Raw genomic sequence first — 22,580 nt, forward strand, 5'->3', positions numbered from 1 at the left:
ATGGGAGACTTCTTTGTTCCACCTCCATGGAAACTCTGGGTAAGCACAGGGAGACCCTAGACATCTCAACCCTGTTGAAGCTGACAAGGAATGACCCTTCCTAGCCAAGGATGCGCCACACCTTGGTAGGGGCTCTTCCAATACCTGCTGATCCAATAGTGCCCCAGATATGAATGACTGACTGCTGGTGGGGGAAGGCTCCTGATTTGTAGCTTTTGCCAGTTTCCACCGTGGATTTCAATTGCCAGGCGGACAACTGGACACAGAGCTGGGAAGAGACATAGCAGAGTGAGCAGCTCAGCACAGAGCTGTGGGGAGAGCAGAGCCTTGAGAAAGTTCTCCAAGTGTGGCTGGGGGACCAGCTAGGAATCTGCTGGAAATGCAAATCCAGGGGCCCAACCCAGACCTACTAAGTCAGAAGCTGGGGGTGGAGCCCTCCAGTGCCTCTGATGGATGCTGCTACAGCTGGACCGTTCTGTGCTGGCTGTGAACCCTGACCGCCTCAAATCCCTGGGCAATCTCTGAAACCTAGTGGTGTCCTGTCTCAACCACGGTCATGTAACGGTCTGGGGCCCGGGCATCAGTCATCAGTGTTGACTCAAGGCTCCCCTGCTACTAATATTCAGGCAGGTTGAGACATAATCTGTGGGTGGAGTCCTTTCACTCCTTTTAAAGAAACATGATGGAAAAGCACCTTAGAGCCACTCAGAGTGTTACGGAGCAACCGATATAAAAATGGGTTGCTTGGCTGTGGGTTGTCACCCGCGCACTTAAAGGGGACTTAAGGGATTTGTCTTTGCCAATGTCCTGATGGCTTTGGTCTGGAGTGGGGGTGGAGTTCACAAAGCCTGTATGGAATTAGCTTTAGGACATCCTTTTCCCCCTAACAAGAGGAGTGTAGAATTCCCCCTCGATGTCCAAGCTCAAGCTGGCTGCCTGCTGAATCCCCATCTTAACTGCTTGAATGACCTTTGTGTCTACCACTGCGACAGATGCTGGAGGCTCCTAGCACAGAGGGGAGGGCTGGCAGACAGGAGGCCTTCCCAGCCCCTGGGGTTTTTCAGTTGCTCCACACAGCCTGAAGCAAGAACTCACCTGCTTGCCTTTGTCTTGGGGTTTTCATCAGATCCTGTCTGTGCTTCTGATAACCTCTCCACACACTCCCTGCACTTGGACCTTGCCTGGGGAAAGCCCGTAGGAGCAGTTTCAATCATTACACAGAAATCATGAGGGAGGAGAGTGGAAGGAGCTCCTTTAAATGGCAAAGTCGGGCCTCCCCTGGTGGTGCAGCGGTTGAGCGCTGGGTTGCGAAGCTGCCCGCAGCCTCTGCAGCGCGGGTTCAATCCCCGGCTGCTCCCCGTCCACCGGAGGAGGGTCCCACATGGCGCGCAGACCTCTCCTGCCGCCCGCTGCTCCCCTCAGCAGTGTACTTCATCACTCTGCCTGTTCTGCTCTCCCCTCTGGCTCTGGTGAATTCTCTCACCCTCCCGCGCTTCTGACTGTACCCAGTGCTTATATAAATAAATAAATAAATCTTTAAAAAAAATAAATAAATGGCAAAGTCAAGATATTAACTAGGGTTGATGGGTGGGAATGAGGCTGGGTGTGCGGTCCCCTGGTGAGCTTGGGCAGCCTCAAAGCCTCGCCCACCTTGGTCACTCAAGTCAGAGTCTCATAGGTGGAAGCTGTCCCTTGCTGTGACCACACAGGAAAACTGGCTTTCAAGAGAAATAGTCTGCCTGCTCCCCGCAATGCTGCAGTTCTGCCTCTGCATCCACCCCTGGGAGAAACCCAGGATGTACTGTGTGCTGGGAATTGGGGTGTTCGCGAGAACAGCAAACTGCAAATAATAAGAATGTCCATCGCCCGGATAAACCACCCGTGGCCTCCATGAGCAGTGAGTACACAGCAGGGACACAAGTGGGGCACACGGGACGGCAGTTCCCCTACCAGGGTCGAAGGGAAGGGTGGAGGCACAGAAGCGCACGCACATGCGTGTGTATAGCAAATCCATGCGGAGGGGCACACACAAGAGAAGAACTGTAGAGAAAAGCAATAGGGTGGTTATTACAAGCAAGGGCCCATGGCTTCATAGGGGCCAGGGAGGCTTTAAAAGTGTTGCTCTATTTCCTTAACTGGGGTGGTGGTTATTTGAGTGTTTCATAGTCACAATTGTATGTAGGTAGCACACCCCCAATCCCTCAAATGGTAAAAGAATAAAGATGGTAGTGTATTATTGAAACAATAATATTTCAATAATCAAAGTCAATCAATTAAGGAATAAAGACCTCTGTGGTAGCCTAGGGGGATGGCCCGAGTTCGATCCCCCGCCAGGGAGCTGACCCACATGGCGCAGCAGACCTCTCCTGTCTCTCCTGCTGCTCCCCTCAGCAGTGTATTTCAGTAGATCCGCCTGTTCTTCTCCTCACTCTGTCTCTGGTGAATTCTCTAACCCCCCGCACCTCTGGCCCACAGCCAGTTCTACACACACACACAAATAATTAAAAAAATAAAGGAATGGAAGAGGGCGTCATAACAGTTAGAGCAGGGTAGGGCTCGGCTGTCAGTGAGCTGATCCTCATCTGTCAGGACAGGAAATCAGTAGATAGTGTCTAAAATCTGATCTCTCTCTAGAGATACTGCAGTCAGAGAATCAGCCAGAGTTCAAAGCACTCACCACAGAAGAGGAGGCAGAGATGGTGATGATAGTTCCACTCTGGTTCTATCCTAAAAGTCTGTTTAACTATGAGAACCATGTGCAAGGATTACTTTGCTAAACATTAAAAATCAGATAAAATCTCTGCTGAGTTTTCCCCTCCCCTGATCTGGGCAGAACAGATCAATACTCAAGAAAAGGAGGCCGGGCGGTAGGGGGGAAGCAGTGGGAAGACCCGGGCAGGGGTCCTGAGTGCAAGAAGCCAGCGCCCCCCTCAGAGACATCACCAAGGTTGGCTTCCAGCACCAGCGGACAGGTGTCTCCATGCCCCTGCTCCGGCCTCGTCTCCCTGCAGGCTGGTACGCGGCCAGTTCCGGAAGGGCTGGGAGAGCGAAAAATCCCCGGGCGAAGTGCCAGCCCTGCAGCCTCAGTTAACGGCCATGTGACTAGAAAGGCCCTGCATGCTAATGAGCCCAGTTTAAGGTCTCCTCTCTGTCACCCTCGTCCCCTCCTGTTCCTAACTCGGGGAGGTCAGAGATGGTGCCTTAGCAACGTAGGGAAGAAATTTAGGGACCACAAGGTCATCCAGTTACTCTTTGGGGTCATCCAGCTGAGGCCTCAAACAGACCGGATCCCCTGGGGCAAAAGATACAGATTCCTGGGTCACTGCAGGCCTTTAGAATTAGAATCTCCAGGAGCAAGCCCTGGGCCTCTGCATCCCCACACCCTCCACCTCTGTGTCTCTGGTGAGCCTCTGAGCAGGGTGGGCAGAGAGCCTGCCCCCACAGGGCTCTCGTAGGAGGAGCAAACTCAACCCTCCTGCAAAGCACCCAGCAAGGAGTCTGACCCCAGGGCAGCACGCAGTAAGCACCCGCTATTATTATTTTTCCAGGATAGTCTTTGCTCTCAAGAAATCCACCCCTCTAGGCAGAAAAATAAACAAGGAAGTACAAAAACCAAGAGATGCTCACACACAGCAGAGGGAAGTTGCCGCAGTGAAAGCTCTTCATCATACAGCAAAGGACTGGACAGCCGCGTCCCCTGCTCCCCAGAGGAGACGGGGTCATATTCTCAAGTCAGCAGTAACCTTAACAGATTAATTTCTTATCCAAATTGTACCCAGTCTCTAGGCTTTTGGGCAAGCAATAAAGGCAAATACTTCTTATGGTACCCGTGCCCTTTATGCACATGCAGAGAGGAAAGTGCTGTTATTTCCCAGGCTTTCCAGGAGACCAGGTGCAGGCACGTTATGTAACTTGCCCAAGGTCATGCCGTTAACCTCTACCAGGTCACTGTCTCACCAGGAAGACAGGAAGGTTCCTGTAATCAGATGTCGCAATGACATATGCAAGCAAAAGTGTTCACTGCATCATTTGCTGCATAAATAGTTGGGGAACAACTCAAACACCCAGCTATCTGGGAGTGATTAGCTATCTGATGACTTACCAACTTAGTAAAATATGATGAAGCTGTTAAAAACATGATGCTTTTGTAAAGCTTGGGGAGAAATACCAAGGGGGGGGTATAATGGGGCACACTTGCTGTAAAATGTCGTGATGCAGATTTGAAATTGTTGGATCCCTAAAGTTAACAAGGTTGCCAAGGGGATACAGAGGATTGTGTCTGCCCCTGTTGGGAGCAAGTGTGAGAAGGTCTCTCAAGGGTACCTTCATTTAATCATCTCTATCTTCCTTCACCTGCCACCCCCCACCCCCAGAAAAAATAAAAATTTTTAGAACAAGACTCCTATTTCAATTCATTCCCAGGACCTCATTTTACTGTGGCTGCCCTGTACAAAATTACATTCATTCCCTCCAAAGTCACTTTCATTACCTCAACTAAGTTATGACTCAGCATCTCAACTATGTTAAAAAAAAATAGGGATAAAACAATGGAAAGGAAATGGGTGAACCCCCCCACAAATGCACATAGTATACACGTATTGCTCTACAATTGGGGAAAACTTTCTTACTAAAAGAATTAACAGAGAAGAAACCAAACAGAAGGAAGTAAGTTTCTCAGGAAAATCAACACCTATATAGTATTACTATAATCAGTCAGAGCCCAAAGGGGGGTAAAAGCAGGAAGGGGGGGTCGTAGGGAGACCCCCCAAGAGAAAGCCACCCAAAGGGGAAATTGCTCCAAGAGAGGTCACCATTCCAAAGCTAGTCATGAAATGTGTTCGAGGAAAAGTTTCTGATTGAGGAACTGCGAGAAGATGAAGACTTGCCCTCCCAAGCAGCCTGGGAGGTACATGCTGTCATCGTAGTTCCGTTGCGCTGATGAGGATCTGAAAGTCCAGAGATGCCAAGCCACTTGCCCAAGGTCAGAGCCAAGCAAATGCTCATGCCAAGATTCCAAGCCTGGTCTCTCTGAGGCCAAAATCCATGGGCTCAACCATCATGCCCTAGCCCCACAGAGTAAGAGTTGGGGGTCCCTGATCCTGACCCAGCATTATACAGTGGGGCTTAAGGTAACATCCCACACTTTCCAATGGGTAAGGCAGAGAAGTGGGTGATCTTGATGACAAAGATTTTTATTTCTCTTCTATTTTCTTGGACTGAATGTTTAAAATAAGATTATTCTTCCATTGTGAAAGCAATACCTCCTCATTATAGAAAACTTGAAGATTGCATAAAAATTTTGGAAAAAAACAAAACCCTCCACATTTCCCCACTGGAAGAACCAACCATGGAAGATTTGCTTTTTAAAAAGAAATCAGTGTTGGCACTCAGGGGGTAAATGCCATTAGTCTGGTAAGTTTGCCTCCCTTTCTTGACAGTGTCAGATGTTGGTTGGCTTGTGTGGAGGAAGCGGAACCCACCAGGAAGCCAGCAGGCACTGGGAGACTCTGACAGTCTTGAAAGTGCAGTAATTATGGCTTTCTGTGGACGACTCCCAAACAATGTTACTAACAACGTAAGCTCAGCTCTGAGCCTCCTTGAAGGCAGTATTTTACAGGGGAATATTTGGCGCTCAAACTGAGGACATCACACAGTATCAGGGATTATCAAGTTTTGACCTTGGAAAGGACTCTGATTCCTGGAAAGGGAGACATTTAATAAGAGCCTTGTTTTTCATGGGGAGGAGAGAAAGGCCCCAAAGGGGGACAAAGCCAAGCCAGCAACAAGGGCAAGGAAAAGTGTAAGAGCACATTCTAGAACCGGAGAGAGCTGGCTTGGGCCCCAGCATCACCTACTGGCTGGGAGACCTGATAAGTCTCTTAATCTCTTTGGAAACCTCAGCTGCCCCATCCGTGAAGTGGGGCCAGTAAGACCTCCCTCCAGGGAGAGCACCAGAATGAAATGAGATGGTCCCCCCTGCCTAGCGCATGACAGAGGCTCACTAACGGTATGATGCGAGTGCTGGAGTATCTGCAGAAAAAAAAAACTGGAAAATGTGGTATCTTTAAACAACTAGGTAAAGATATTGTCTTAAAATCATGGAGGCACGTTTTATAAACAAGGGAAAGTGTTGGTCTAGTGTTTTTGCATTTTGCCCTGCATCTCCATGTACCACAGGTAGCACACTTCACTCAGTGGCCGCGAGACTGGAGTCTTAGCACAGCAGTTTCAAGAGCCACCAGCCACGAGACGGTCCTTTGAAACGCCGTGTCTTCAGAAGCCTGGTGAGTCCTGGCTGTGAATGAACGCAGCCGCAGCCGCCAGCCCTGCCAGCCGAGTCTTATGACTTTTTTTTTTTTTATCTCTGCATTCTCAGCTGCTGCTGCCAAGACCGAACCTTTAGAAATATCCCAGGCATTTTGAATGAGTTTGGGGTATAAACAGTCCTCATCTGGTTCAGACTGGCAGAAACTCTGTGTATGAAATGTTGCCTTTAAGTGAAATGGAAACAAATCCTCCCATTTATTTTTAAACAGTTTCTCTGCCAGTGTAATCAGTGAATCACTAATTGAGAAACTATTCCAATTTGTCCCTCGGGGTTGGGGCAGCAGTCTCTCATTATTCTGGTAGCTGGGGAGGGAGGAGAGGGCAGGGGCAGGTGGGGCTCAAGTTAAGGAACGCCCAGGACTCAGAAACCACACTTCTCAAACACTGAAAGACCGTGTGGGATTTCACATTCTAAGACCCCCAGCTGCAGAGCTCTTTCTCAAAGGCTGTCCCTCGACACACTGAAAAGAAAATGTGACCATTGACGTTGGTGAGAAATATTTGCCTACAAGCAAAAGTGTCATTAGAAAGGATCACTCATCTCAAGGATGTCACTTTCACCCCCTAAATGTCTCCTAAACCCATCCCTGCCCCTCCCCACTGCCCCACACTGCCACAGGTCATCCAGTCCATTCCTGCCTGCGGCCCCGTCATCTATCCATCAAGTCTATCTGAGGGTGCCACTGCCCAGTTAAAACCCTGTCCAAGCTCTCAGCTGCCCTCAGATGGAGCATGACGCCCCAGCAGGCCCACGAGGCCACCGCTCCCCACCAGTTCCCCTGACACCTTCCTCCTGCTGTCATCATACCCAGCCCCCTCCCAGGCTCAGGGGTGCCCAGGTCTTTTCCTCATCCTGGAAAGTGCTTCCTGACACTCATGTTGAATTAACCCCTAGTTCACTTTTTTTTTTAAAAGATTTATTATACAAGAAACGGGGTACAGACCAGATGTGCGGGAGGGTGAGAGGGTTCACCAGAGCCAGAGCAGGGAACAGAACAGGCAGCCTGACTGAAACACTGCTGAGGGGAGCAGCGGGCTAGACAGGAGAGGTCTGCTCGCCATCTATTGCTCCACGGCTGGTGGGGATGGAACCGGCACTGCAGAGGCTGTGGATAGCTTCAGGGTGCTGCGCTCAAGCGCCTGCACCACCAGGGAGGCCCCCTAGTTCACTTCTGATCTCAGCCTGGGGGAGCCCATTCCATGCCCCTTTAAAGTCTCTCGTGGAATCTGAACTTCAGAAGCGCTCGTGTCACCAGGTGTTCATGTGACCTTGGCAACAGAGTCTGACTTCCTTTCTACACTTCCGCTTCCCCGTGGAGCAAGGCGTTGCATGTGGTCTCCATCATGTCCCCAGGACCCAGCCGCCTGGTCCCACACCTGGAGCAGGTGCACCCTCTTTGGGGAACCAATGAAGGAAAACCCTACTCGCACTCCCTCCGTAGGCCACAAGCTGCTCTCTCAGCTCTCACCTCCTTCCCCGAAATGTAGAGGCTGCTCCAATTCAGCACAACACCCAGTCTCCAGGGTCAGACAGGCAACTGCCACCAACCAACTAATCAGTACGACCTACAACACGCCCTTGGCCCAGTTACTAACCCTCTCGACACTTCATTTCCTCACCTATAACAGTATTTCACAGGGTAGTTGTGATATTTAAACATATTTGCACACAAAAAAATCCACTACAAGGGTACCTAGCACACAACAGGTGCAACAGGTGCCTAACGAAAGTGGCTCTTGTCACCATGGGAACCACTGTCTGTCTGGTTTCCTAGGCAAGTCCTTTTTAGCCTCTGTGGCTGCCACAAGACCACCAAAAGCACAAAATATAGCCAGGGAGGCAGTGGGAGGCAGTCAGTACCTACTATGTGTTTGCTGATGTTGGACTTGAAATGGTGAACCCCCAGCAAAGGCTTTGCTCTTGGAACTAATCTATGAATGAAAAGGTAGGTGTTTTCATGTATAAATGGTACCTTCAATCGCTATACAAATGCCGTTCAAACTTCTCACGCCCATTGCTAGGGGACGATCCTAAGACACGGACCTGAACGGCATACAAAGATTTAGGACTGAGGACATCTATGATGCATGATAGCAAGACACTCTTGTTGGCTAGTGTCCTGGTGATTGTAGTTCCCAGGCTGATAGGGATGACTGGATTGTCACCTCCATATCTTCCTGCAGGTGAAGTGATCCATTTCTGGTGCCTGTTGCAACTTTAGCATGGCTGGCAACAGTGACAACAGCAGTGATGATGACGATAAGGACTGTCGTAAGCACTGCTTATTGAGTTCCTATAATATGTCAGGCACAGGCTAAGTCAGGTATCCCAATATCAATTTTAATTTTCAAAACAACTCTGCAAAGGTATCATCTCCACTTTTCAGATAAGAACACTGAGGTTCAACAAGGTTAGCGACATTTCTAAGTCACAGATGTGGGATTTGTTTGAGGATTTAGTGGAGGATTTTGATATGCTAATCAGGAAAGTCAATATGTTGCTATAAATGAGCTTTAAATTAAACCCTGAGCTTCCTAGTAGTCAAGACAAAAAGGGAAAGTTAGAGAAAAGGCAAACCATTTCGTCAAGGGAAGCAACATTTTTCCTGGTGAACATTTCTCATACGGAGATTTATTTTTGTATAAGTATTTAATGGAGCTTTAGCCAAAAAAAAATTTCTTACAGAAGATGCTAAAGTACATTTAATATGGTTATTTCCTAGAGCTACCTTGCTTTTGTAAACTGACAATACACCACATTGGCAAATTTAAGTAAGATCAAAAAGCATCAGACCCAAGTATATAATCTGATCTAATCCAGAGGCTAAGTAATTTGCTCATGGTTACACAATGAGGAAGAATTTATAATTAAGCATTAGCTCTTGTCTTTTTTTTTTTTTTTCCACAAGAGCTGGGGTAGAGGCCAGAGGTGTGTGTGTGTGGGCGGGGGTGGAGGGTGGGGGGCGAGAGGATTCACCAGAGACAGAGCAGGAAACAGAACAGGCGTATTGACTGAAATCCACTGCTGAGGGGAGCAGCGGGCGAGTCAGGAGAGGTCTGCTGTGCCATGTGGGCATCTCCCTGGCCAGACATCGAACTCGTGCTGCAGTGGCTGCGGATAGCTTCACAGGCTGTGTCTTAACTCCTTGCACCACCAGGAAGGCTCCTGTCTTTTTTACTCAGCTCACCTTGTCTCTCAGTTGGGCTTTTAGGGGAGATTAATTTCATCTTCCAGTTTAAAAATGGAAGATCAACAAGGTGAAGTACCTTTCTTAAAGATACACAGCTGTTGGAAGAAAGCTTCCCACCAGGGATTGAATAAATCTTGGGACTCCAAACGCAGGCCTCATTCTGCTGTTAGTAGCTACTCAAATGTCACTTGAAACCTCTTAGATGACAAGTCTCTAGATGCCACAGAAAGCAAATGAGGGCAATTCCAGTCCACACAGCAACAGTGGGACATACATGAAAGGCAGTCATCTTCTCTATCTCCTCCTACTCAGATGGAACAAAATAAGGCATTTTTCCCCACGTTTTCCTGTGCACCAAAGTGTCATTGGTGACAGTGCATGGGAAATTTGTTTTGATCTCTGGATACTTGTCTGTATTTTTCATAATGAGAATGTATCACTTTGATAAGGGGACATTTTCAGAGGAATACCGCTGTCCTTAACATCTAGCCTCTGTACCTTTAAACATTCCCATTCCCATGTCCTGCACTAACGAGAATCGAACAATTTAGCTGCTCACATCCTAAATTTAGAACCTGAGGGTGCATACCAGGCATCAACAGGGCTGGGCTGGAGCTGGCAGAGAGAAGGCGGACAATTAAAAGGGTGGGGCCCCTGACCTTTAAACCAGGCGGACTGGCGTAAAGGAGTGTGTGCTTCATGCCCTCAGCATTTCATCAAGGCTGGGCTGTAATGCATTTCACATGAAGCCAAATGACGTTTCTCCCGAGTGTTTCAACTCCACAAGTAACCTCTGTGCGTCGCAGCATAATGAGGTGGGGACGAGAAACGAGTCTTGAGTCAAGTTGTCTAGTTCTGCTACTTCCTTGCTGTGTGGCCCTGGGAAAACTGTTCAACCTCTCTGTGCCTCAGTTTCCTCATCTATAAAATGGAGGCCATCATCGTCATACCTACTTCAAAGGGTTGCTGGAAAGACTGGGCTTCTACTAGGAAGAGCTGGGCACAGTGCTAACCTCCTAGGAAGCACACAGTGAATGTAGATGCTACTGATTATTATTTTAGAAAATGTAGATAATCAAAAAAGAAAAATAAACACATGCATTTCTATTTTAGAAAGAAAAAAATTACAAAATCAACCCACCAGTTGCTTGTATTATTACCACTAAGAGATAATGACCACTAGCATTCTGGTAGACTTTCTACTTTGCCCACTTACATGTTACATATGAACATAAATTTTCCTTTCGCTTGTTTGTAAACTGGGAAACAGTTCTGTTTACTTTCAAATGACCTTATCCATAGGGTGCTAATCAAGCTGATGGTTTGGAAAGAGGACTGTGTATCATCGGCTCATTCATTCAATCAACAAATCTTCGTGGAGCTTCTCCCACCCGCTGGGCACTGTTTCGGGTGCTGGGGATAGAGCCGTGAACAAAACAGAATGGAAAAAGTTCCTGTGATCTTATAACTTAGAGTCTGGTGTGATTACAAGACAATAAACAAAGTAAACCACTAATATCCTGGGTGATTCAAGAGAATGAAACACTTAGAAAATTATTAAGTGGTGACTAAGATACATCACACCGTCAAAGACAATCTGGAAAGGAACTGCCACAGTAAGCACAACTTAGTGTGAGCCTCATGGAACACACAGGAAGCAGGCACCCAGCCACCCTGGAATCGGCTTTGTCCGGAAGGGCAGTCAGGACACATTTCTTTATTTCCCTAAGGCTACAAGGAAGAGGTGCTATCAAGCCCAAGTTCTTGATCTATGCCCAAGAGGCGTGGCGTGTTGGAGGCAGCGCTCTTCCTGAATGACCCCACAGAGAGCAAGCCAGGCCAGAGGGATGGGAGGGCCAGGGGCTCAGGGAGGCCCTGAGAAGGTCACGCCAGACAGTCTGATGGAGGTGAAGGAGCGAGCGATGAGGGTACTCGGGGTCTGTGCCTTTGTTCTTATCTCCAACCCCCTTTTTTTTATTATGGTAAAATAGACTTAATACAGAACTTGGGAGCTTGGCCATTTTCAAGTGTGTGGTTCAGTGGTGTGAAATTTACATGGTGGAGCACCCACCACCACCACCCATTTCGGGAACTCTTCTCAGCTTACAAAACTGACACTGTCCATTTAACACTAACTCCTCTCTTCCTGGCCCCTGGCAACCACCACTCTACTTCCTGTCTCTCTGATTTTGGCTATTCTCGCTCACTTAAATGGAATCTTACAATATTTGTCCTCTTGAGACTGTACTCCAGGCCCACCCATGTGGTAGCATGTCAGGACTTCCTTCTAGAAGCTGAATAATACTCCAATGCATCTCACCCGCTCATACGTTGACCGACACTGGGTTGCATCCACCTTTGGCCCTTGTGAACACTCTGCTGGGTCCAGGTATGTGCAGTTATCTCTGGACACTCTGTTTCCTTTTGTGCATATACCCTAAAGTGGAATTCCTGAATCATATGTAAAATTCCATCTTTGTTTTTAGGGAAGCACTTTATCTGCACTACAGTTCCAATTTCTCTGGCCTTGCCAATACTTGCTGTTTCTATTTTTTTGGTAGTATCTGGCCTAATGGGTGCAATGCAGTCTATGCCTTCACCTTTTTATTTCTGGAACAGCTTTATCAAGACATAATATCATACCATATCTCATACCAATCTCATACCGCATACCATACAATTTGCTCATTTATCGTGTACAAGTCAGTGGTGTTTAGTGAGCTCGCAGACACACGCCACCATCACCCGTCGTTTTACAGCCTTTTGTCACCTCAGAGGAACTCCATCCCCATTAGTCATCACCCTCTGCCTCCCAGGCCCCAGCCCCAACTACTGACCCACTTTCTATCTCTACAGATTTGCCTACTCTGGGCATTTCACATAAATGGGATCATGCCATCCAGGGGCCTTGTGTCTGGCTTCCTGCGCTTGGCACAGGCCTCCAGGCTCACCGTGTGGGCTGGGTCAGACTCCTTTGGCCCTCGTGACCTCTGTTCTGCATTCAACTCCTGCTGCGCTAACAGCCAAGTGCCAGGCCCCTCCCTCAGCCCACACACTCATGGACTGGCCAAGAGGAAGGTGTGGGAGGAGCAAGGCATAGGATGTTGTGGAAAGTTCTAAATTTCCTCAGGTCTGCCACTCAGCAGCCGTGTGACCAAAGGAAAGTGACTTGCCCTCTGAGTCACAGTTCCCTCCTGTGAAAGATGGGAGTAATAACAGATCACACTCATTCAACTGGTTGTGAAGGTTAGAAATAATATATGTAGGGTATCCGGCACATAGTAGACACTTAATAAAAGGCAGCTCTTGTGAGGACCGTGGGTCTCTGCAGGCACCAAGGGTTCGGTGGCCGCAGGTATGGCGATGCTGTCTACAGGTGGGGGGCCCACACTGCAGGAGAATCCCCTCTGCCACCCCCCCAGTGCCGACCACATTAGCTCCAGCTTTCACTCAGCACTACCATGGACAGACCTGAATGTGGTTACAGGAAAAGCCCTTGTGTGGGGGGGAGTGATTTCCCCTTCCTGTCAAGGCCGGCAAATAATCAAATTAACATCAGACAGACTGACTAGGGGGAAAAAACCAAACAAACAGAAGTTTATTAATATCATGTTACTGCCCATCGAGATGGGAGAGATCCCGTAAAGGTAACTCGCCAACAAGGCTTCAACCACCTTCCCAAGTAACTTCAGCTGAAGACATGGGATGCTGGGAGGGGACGGTCGGCCATGGAAGGTCACAGGAAGGACACAGCCACAAGGGCATAACCACAGAAGCACATGTAGATCTGCACTGACAGGAGTTAAAGAGACTAGGTCCTCCTGGCACAGCAAGGAGAACCCCTTACAAAGGGAGATTTTCCTTTATTCCTGTAACATTTCTTACAAAAGGACAACCTGCACCCAGCTTTCTGAGCACCTCCTAGTAAATCAGCTCTACGCCAAAGAGAGATGTTTTGGGGGTGGCAGATTTCATTCCCTCACAATCTCAATCTAGGAGATGTTTTCCACTCCGTAAATTTATGATTTTATTATTATTAAAGAGTACAAAAATACTCGAAATATGCCATTCTCTCCCCCTCCCCAAACCCTTAAATTGCCAGGTACCCAATTTACCTTTCCTCCTCCTCACCTCAACATCCAAAGCTCCCTGGTTACTGTCTGGCCCTTCACTCTGCAGCCCCAACTTCCCCTGCAAAAGCCCAGAAAGTTCACCATCTATTGTCCTCACTCTCAACCTTGACCCCAAACCCCCAAGCCAACAACTGTTATAGAGCAGCCCCTATATTGAACGGGTTCCTGGCTGTGGGTCCTCACCCGCGCGCTTTACAGGGACTTATGAATACTCCACTACAGACACACACAAAAGGGTTAATAAAAGGTTTATTTACAAGGGAAAAGGAAATAAGGAAAATGTACAACTCAGGGAGAAAATAGGGAAATAAAGTCTTTAATGCGTCCTACCCAATCCGACGACCTGGAAACCCAAAGTCACTCTCAGAGCTGGCCAGACACTGTGAGCTGGTGGAGAGCCAAAAATGGGGGGGATCCTCCAAAGCCCACGTGTCTGCCTTTTCTATCCACCTGGCTGCTTAACCCCACCCTCAGGTCCCAGCCACCTTCCCTTTGGTGGTGATGGGATTTGGAGTTCCCAGTGTCTTTGACTTTGACCTAGGGTGGGGGTGGAGTCCACAAAGCCTGTATGGAATTAGCTTTGGGACATCCTTTTCCCCCTAACACAACAACCACCAAGGCAACAGCAGCAATTTCCCAAAGTCTGGGGGATCACTGGGCCCGAGATTGTACAATAGACTCCCATTGAATTTTCTGTTTTATAGAGATTTCTTGGTTCATTCTTCCATTTTCAAAGGAGAGAACAAGGCCCACACAGCCAGAGTTGGTCAAAACACTCAGATCCCTTGTATTTTAATCCAAGTAAAACTGCACTAGTGAGAAGAGCCTCACAAAGGAAGGTCTGGAATCCAAAGCGTTTGCTGGATCTTGCAGCAGCTAATCCACAGGCTTAGGGCTTTGCCTATGCGGTCATGACACATTCTCTCCATGTAATCACTTTCTCTGGCCTCTGCCCTGACGCCTCCCTACAAATTTCCCCCAGGGGATTCTAATATGCAGGCAGGATTGAGAACCATTACCATAGATCAATTACCTGGAATAATAATTTTGTTCATTTTTCTTGACAGTTTAAAAAATATTGTGAAAGCTAACCACCACTTACTGGCCATTCAGCTGTGCCTGTTTAATAGCATACATGACATTTAATCTTATTTAACCTTCACAGGAACCCTAACTGCCCCCCCACCCATATACAGAAGGGGTGGGTCTGGAGCTTGAGAGGATGAGCAACATGCCCTTGAACACACAGAAGTCAAGGGGCAGGACCCGAGTTCCATCAGACCCCAAAGTCAATATTCTTAGCAATGACAGAAATTAACCAAATATTGGACACATTACTACCAGCAATATTTAACTGATCACTGATCATGAGTCATGCACAGTGCTGGTTCCTCTAATTTCACAAAAACCAATGGGGCGATCAGTAATATCTACAATGTCATTTTATTGCTAAAAAATGGAGTCACAAAGAAGTAGGTAGCCGCTCAAGGTTACAGAGTTGATAAGTGGGAAATTCAATCCAATCTATTCAATATCCCTTCTATAGGTTTATAGGTTTCTTGATCTTATGAAAACACACTACATGTACATAACAGCAAAGATAAATCCTGAACAATCAAATGAAGGATGAAGCTAAAGAGGTTGAAAGTATCATTTGCATGAACTGAAATTTGGGATCTTGAATGTTGGGGGAAGACGGTTCAGAGAAAGGAGAGCATCTTTGATTCTACTCTTCAGTTTATGGAGAACGGTCTCTTCCAGCATTTCAACAGAAGGCACATCCTAACTGTGCAGATCTATACACATTTTAAACGAAAAGGTATGTATGAAAGTCAACGCCATCCAAACATCCTACCCACTGGTGTGTCATAGAAATAAAATTGATGAGTGTAATGTCAAGGCATGAAGTCACTAGATTTCTTTTCATCAATTTTTTAGTCCTTTTTTCCAGGTTAAATGGAGAAAGAATGAAGGTTGGAGGAGAAACAAGAAAAAAATTAAAATTAGGTTTTTCACATTAGATTTACAGGTAAATTTTTTCTTAATGAGTCATGGTATTATCAAAGCAATGACCTCATTTAGAATTATTCCTGAGGCATACACATACACATTTTACAAGGAAGGAAAAGAAGGCACAGAGATTACATCACCCATCAAAGGTCAAAGCAGCTTGGTGGCCTTAAGTATAAACTGCTGCCATGTTTTGGGGTGACAACATGGTGGTCACCGTCCATTGCTGGAAATGAATCCTGCAGAAGCACTTCATTAGGTAAGCAAGAATGTATTACAAAAATGTCTATGGACAGTTGCTCCTGAGACAAGTCAAATATCCACTCAAAGAGATTGGTTACCAAAAAGTATGCTACAGATCTGTCATTCTTATGGAACCAAAAAAAGAGTACACTCGATCTCATATACTAGCATGAAAAGATGTTAATGAAATGTTACGCAATGGAGATAAAAACCAACTGTAGTGTAGTACCTATGACTCTATGTTTATAAACATATATGGACATGTATATCCGTGCATTTACAGTTATGCACTGTTAATGATGTGGCTTGATATGGCGGACTGTAAATATACAGTGGTCCCAACAAGTGTACCCAGTAGAATAATGTCATGTAAGTACATTTACTCTATGATGTTCGTATGATGACAAAATCTAATGACAGTGTCACTGTTGCTAAGCAACACATGCCTGTGTGTCTGGATGGACAGACGAATGGACTGATGGATAGACGCACGGATGGATGGATAGAAGACTCTATGGGCTAACACAATCAACAGTGGCTGTCTCTGGGGGCAGTCACTGGAAATTTGACCTTTTTTGCTTTGTGACAGGTTAGGCTCATTGGTCATAACCAACGCCAGGCCCCCCACTCCTGATCCACAAACCAGGATGTTCCCTGCACCTGGGCACCCCCTTTGGTGGTGAAGTACTTCCCTGTTCTTCATCTGTAGATGGGCAGGGAATTTGGAAGGTGAGAGAAGAACTTCCTCAACCTTACCCAGGAAGCCCAGGCCTCCAGTTGTAATGAAATGTCTCCAGAAACAAGGTTATAGAGCCTGTAGCCTTTGGACTGGAGACTTCAGTCTCCCCGCCCCCAAACCTCTTATGATCCAGTGACCTGTGGCCATGTCAGTGTTAATGTGTAGGATGGGAGGCAGGGCCTCCTAGCCCTGGGTCCCCTGTACTCTGCTGGGAAGCTTTGGGCTAGGCCAGTATGCCCTATCAGGCACACAAGGTAACTGGACAATAAGGCATGCAGTGGCCATAGGTTTCCTGGCTACAGCAGATCTGGTCTCTGGCTCTTACTGGCTCTGTGACCTTGGGTAAGCCATGTTTCTCCCACAGGGAAAGAGAGCATCCTCTTTCCAAGACAGCAGCAGTGAGGGCTCCGTGGAAAACATAGGGTGCTTAGTACAGTGCCTGGCACATGGCACACGAGTGATAAATGGCAGCATTCCTTGGGCCCAGACATCTTTATCTCCTCTAAGAACCACCTTTCTTTAGGTCACAGGCCATGATGTGGCCAAGACGAGGTGCTTATTTTAAGAATATCCATAAAATCTAACCCTACCAGGTAAGGTTTATCATTAAAGTATAAATTTAGAGTCAGGGAAAGAAATCTGGTTTCTACCCCCACCCCTGCTCTAGGCTTTCATCTTAGAAGCAAATGCCTCTAAGAAATGGGCCACTGTCTTTAGGGAGAGAGCGGTGCTCAGGACATGTACCCCAGTGTCCTCTCTATGGGGGGAAAATCTCAGCCCCAGGTGTCTGTGCATGCAAGGAACTTCTTAGACCCTAGCGACACAATAAACAAAGGAATGATGCTATTTCTTCATTGTTGTGGCTTCCACGAAACCCAGGGCCCTATTTCTATTTATTGGAGGAAGGGTTTTGAGGTTATTACTCACACTGCCTCACGTGTAAGGGGAGGGTCCAGTGTTTCCTGACAACTGGGTTGTGCCTTTTTTTTATGGACACTAAATTACACAACCGATCCTATTTCCCTCTTTGCTTGGTCTCTAAGAAATTTCAAACAAATATAGGTCTCAAAATAAATAATTTGTATACTGCGTCTAATAGTTTTATTTTTCTCCTACTCTTAACTTTGCCTTAACCTGCTTACTACATTTACCGAAAAATGTTCTCTGTTTCTGCAAGCTATTACAAACCACGCTTGGAATGAGGTAGGAAATGAACAGGTAAGCAAACAAAAGAACAGTCTCTTTCCTTTGCCCGGTCAACCTCACCCATACCTGTCTTCAAAATTCCAAGACGTGATAAATTCATTTAAAGAGTATTTACACATATATGCAAATACACACAATAGGTAGAAGAAACAGAACCTGATGTTATGATATATATATGCAAGCACGCGTGTGTGCGTGTGTAACACGATCTGATGTTATGGGAACTATTTCCATGGTTTTTTTCTCCCTACTCATACTAGATTCCCAAATAAAATATGGATATTCAATTACAAAGCACATTTGAAAACAATTACTGACTACATGAAGCTGAAAATATGCTGCTCATCGAGAAGGGATTTTTGACCACGTCTCGAAAATGACTCAGGCCTCTCCTTTCGGATTACATTAGCTGCAATTCTTGCCACATATGTTTAAAAATAATTCCTGCAACTGTCCTGATGGAGAGAGACTCGAGGATAACCTCACACCACTTTTGTCCTAGAAGAAAACCCTGTCTGGGATCACTTCTGACTCTGGGTAACACGAGACAGGCTATATGAGACCACGACCCTACCCCGACAGCTGACCTCCCTCTCCCTCAGACCTTCTGTCTGCACCGAGGTTGCTCCAAGAAATGAACTTGGTGAAATGTATTCAAGCCATAAATACCAGGGCGCAATATGGATCAAATGGCATACCCTCAAAAAATATGTTTGTTTGCCGGATTTGTACAGAGACGCATTTGCAGGGTTTTTTAGACGAAGTTGAAAACCCATTTTTATTTGCAATCTCTCCATAGTCCTTCTGCAAGTCTAAAGGAGAATTAGCATGTGTTGAATGTTCATTTTCAAATTGTTTCCTCAGAGGTCTTTGAGGTCTAATTCCAATGTCACCTTGGGGATTTATTTTCTAAACCACACAACCCCGATGTACAAGGCTTAAAACAGGCAGTAACTCTGTAGTGCGTGAGCTTAACATAATGATTCAGCTCAGATTCTTACAGGAAACAAAAAATTCCATTTCACTCAGGGGGGAGGAGGTGATACCCTGCTCCTTGAAATGCAGCCCAGGGCAAACACAAAGCCAGAACACTGAGAAATTGAACAAGCCATGTGTCACGTTAAGAAGGATTCCTGAGAGATATGGGACTGACAGTGGAATCCAAGAGAGGATCTTATCTCTGTGTCTCCAAGTTGGCTTTAGAACTGGACAAAGAGAACACCCTGTGCAAACCTCCCCTTGCTGTGTGACCCTGGGCAAAACCCTCCACTTTCCTGGCCCTCTAATTCTTCATCTGTAAAATGAAGCTCAGCGCTCTACTGACCCAGTGTGTATATGCTGCCTGCTCTGTGCCTGGGTCTGTGCTAAGGGTGGAGCCACATGATGAAACAGACAAACAAGGTCCCCACACAGACCCCCATGGTCTTGCAGAGAAAATGAACACAAAATAGTTTACAAGCAGACAGTGTTTTAATAATACTGATAATGACAATAACTGTTATGGGAACTATCAATATAATATAAGCCAAGGCTCATTAAAGATCATCTCAGGGCCTCCCTGGTGGTGCAAGGGGTTAAGCACCACACTATGAAGCAATCCACAGCCTCTGCAGCACAAGTTTAATCCCCAGCAAGGGAGCTACCCACATGGCGCAACAGACCTCTCCAGTCTCACCCGCTGCTCCCCTCAGCAGTGTACTTCAGTCAATATGCCTGTTCTGTTCCCCACTGTCTCTGGTAAATCCTCTCACCCCCTGCATCTCTGGCCAGTACCCCAGCTCTTGTATGTATAAATAAATAAATCTTTTTTAAAAAAAAAAAATCATCTCTCGCAAGCTTTCAACAACATGAGTTGGGCACTATTATTAGTCCCATGTGGCACATGGGAAAACTGAGGCTTAAGGAGTTTACCAGATCAGAGTTTACAGATCAAAGGACTCAAAGGTAGGACCCAGTTCTTTACCCATGATCTATCTTGATGTCGTAGCCGACCACAGGTCTGGGGATAGTGTTCAGCACTCGGGCTTTTAGGCCTGAGAGCCATTTCGTGGTCTCATCGTTAAGGGGGAATGTGCCTGTGTGTCCACTGGGGCATTTGCAGAAGACCTTGGCCTGTTCAGGAAGCACTGCTCCTTCTACAGCCTTCACAAGGCAGTAAGGGACACCAGGGTGTGAACAGCAGGGGGTTGAGATGGGGGTGTTCTCACTGCCCCTCTGTGCTGGCTGGATTTGGGTGCTTAATCCAGGCCACTTTCCCTACTCCACGGCCAGTCAAACCAATCAGTCAACCAGCAGCAAATCAGCTCAAAAGAACAGCTAACAATAGAAATAAATAGTCTGCACTTTGCCTGCACTTTAAACTGATTCCAGCTTTGCTTGTCTTCCAGTTCTGAAATAAAATGAAACGCAGTTGCATAGGGGACAGGGCCTGGGCTGAGCCCACCAAACCATTGCAGCTCAAGCTGCTCCTTTATCAGGGACCCTTTTAAGGGGTGCTTCTTTCCAAGGGGTTCAGTTTGGTGGTGGCTGCAGGCACTGTCAGCACGCTGTACGCTGGCTCAGTTACACCTCAGAACTCCATTCACTCACTCACTCGTTCAACACTGAATGGCATTTAACTATTTTTTTCAGAGGTTTTCATAATCATAAAGGACTATGTGCCATTATTTAGAGGATTCCAACAGCGCACCCTCCTCCTCTCTAGTCCAAATTCCTAAAGGGAACAATTTCCACGAATTCTCCCCGGCCCCTTAGACAGCTCTGTGTTCCCCTGTGTATATTTTTTATATGGCTGAAAACTCAGGGTTCTGCAGTTGATATTATATCCTGAATCTGTCTCCACATTATTGGTTAATACATAAAGCCGCGAGCTCACTACGCAGTCCTTGACATCAGTCCTTAAATACTCTGGCTGTTGACCCGACTGGATGCTCCAAGTCAGCTCCGGAGACAAGGTCGAGAATATACCAGCACGTGTCAATCACCCCACTTTTAATAAAATATGAATATATGTTTATGCACATCTCTTCAGCTGAAAAGTGTTGCAGGGTGTACACCAAAATATTAACAGTGGTAGGATTTCAGGTTTCTTGTCCCTTTGGCTACTTTTCTAATTTTTCTACTGTGACTGTGCAGTAACTTGAAGCTAAAAAATAAAAAATGAGAAAAAGAAATAGAACAAAAATGGTGACACAGCGTATGACGGGGATGGGTACCTGTTATGCTATTCTTGGGGGGGGGGTGTGTGTGTGCATGAGCGCGCGAGTGTGATTTCTCACAAAAGGGGGAAAGACAAGTACAAAACAGCACTTACGTTCTAATCAACAACTTAGAAGAATACCTACCCCTCACACTGATTGACACCAGCTTATCAAAATGGAGGGACGGCAGACACGGAGTTCGCCCCGAGCGAGTGGCGTGTGAACAAGATGACAACACCCTGTCCTACCAGAGCAAATGGTAACACGCAGCTCCTTCCTCCCCACTGAGTTCCTTGCAGACAAGCCCCCTGCCTAACCTCTTGAGCCTGGGATAAGCCTCACACTTTTCTTGAATAAACCAAAGACTGTAAATCAAGCAACTGACCTTTTTGTTCTTGTTTGGCCCAGAAAATCTTGACTCGCTGGCGAATGTGCTTGTCCTCACGCAGTTTCTTCTGCCACTGACGCAACTCTTGGATCTCAGGGATGCAGCGAACCTGGAAAATCCCCATGAAGATTTAGCTCCCTTTCTATACCTTAGTCTGCATGGAGAATCTGCCCTGAATCTACTGGATGTTCTTTTTTTTTTTTTTTTTTTTTTTTTTTAATAGAGGCATGTTCCATTTATTTATTTGTCTGCTTGTTTGTTTGTTTTTTGTTTATACATGCACTGGGTACAGTCAGAAGCGCGGGAGGGTGAGAGAATTCACCAGAGCCAGAGCGGGGAGCAGAGCAGGCAGAAGGACCGAAGCACACTGCTGAGGGGAGCAGCGGGCGGCAGGAGAGGTCTGCGCGCCATGTGGGACCCTCCTCCGGTGACCGGGGAGCAGCCGGGGATCGAACCGGCGCCGCAAAGGTTGCGGGCAGCTTCGCAACCCAGCGCTCAACCGCTGCGCCACTGGGGAGGCCCTCTACTGGATGTTCTTTTGATCCTAAATGAATCATTGTTTTGATTCATTCTATACTCCCAAAGCTTACAAAGTATTTGAGTGTAAATGAGGTTGTGTGGAGATTTTCTATGTTAATGGTAGGTTGAGAACGTCCTAGATCTGTGCTCTCTGGTAGACACATCATGGAGACATGTGTCATTTTATATCTCGTCACAGTCTCATTTTAAAAGAAGCAAAAGTAAGTTGGTGAGATTATCTTTGAGAATTCATTTTATTTAACTTAAAAGATGCTAAATAATGTCATTTCAAAATATAATCAAAATAAAAAATGATGGGCCTCCCCTGCTGGTGCAGCGGTTGAGAGCTGGGCTGCGAAGCTGCCTGCAGCCTCTGCAGCGCCGGTTCGATCCCCGGCCGCCTGCGAGGGTCCCACGTGGCGTGCAGACCTCTCCTGCCACCTGCTGCTCCCCTCAGCAGTGTACTTCGGTCCTTCTACCTGTTCTGGTCTCCGCTCTGGCTCTGGTGAATTCTCTCACCCTCCCGCGCTTCTGACTGTACCCAGTGCTTATATAAATAAATAAATCTTAAAAAAAAAAGATTCCTTTAAAAAAAATCTTTAAAAAAATTTTTTAAAAAATGAT

At 46.7% G+C, this 22,580-nt stretch overlaps 1 protein-coding gene across 3 annotated transcripts in view; it reads right to left on the reverse strand.

Moving 5' to 3' along the window:
- The window catches only part of IQCK (IQ motif containing K), a 92,798-nt gene that overhangs the window by 2,521 nt on the left and 67,697 nt on the right, over window positions 1-22,580 (reverse strand). For 2 of the 3 annotated variants that reach the window (XM_037507526.2, XM_037507529.2), the window contains exon 8: window positions 21,435-21,546. In XM_037507526.2, coding sequence (XP_037363423.1) covers window positions 21,435-21,546 — 112 coding nt within the window. Of the gene's footprint in view, window positions 1-19,681; window positions 20,995-21,434; window positions 21,547-22,580 lie in introns of those variants that run through there. The other variant, XM_037507527.2, reaches the window with a different exon arrangement.

Source organism: Talpa occidentalis, unplaced genomic scaffold (genome assembly GCF_014898055.3).
Source record: "Talpa occidentalis isolate TD23 unplaced genomic scaffold, MPIMG_talOcc4v2.1 talOcc4.12, whole genome shotgun sequence".
In the NCBI taxonomy this organism is placed as follows: domain Eukaryota; kingdom Metazoa; phylum Chordata; class Mammalia; order Eulipotyphla; family Talpidae; genus Talpa; species Talpa occidentalis.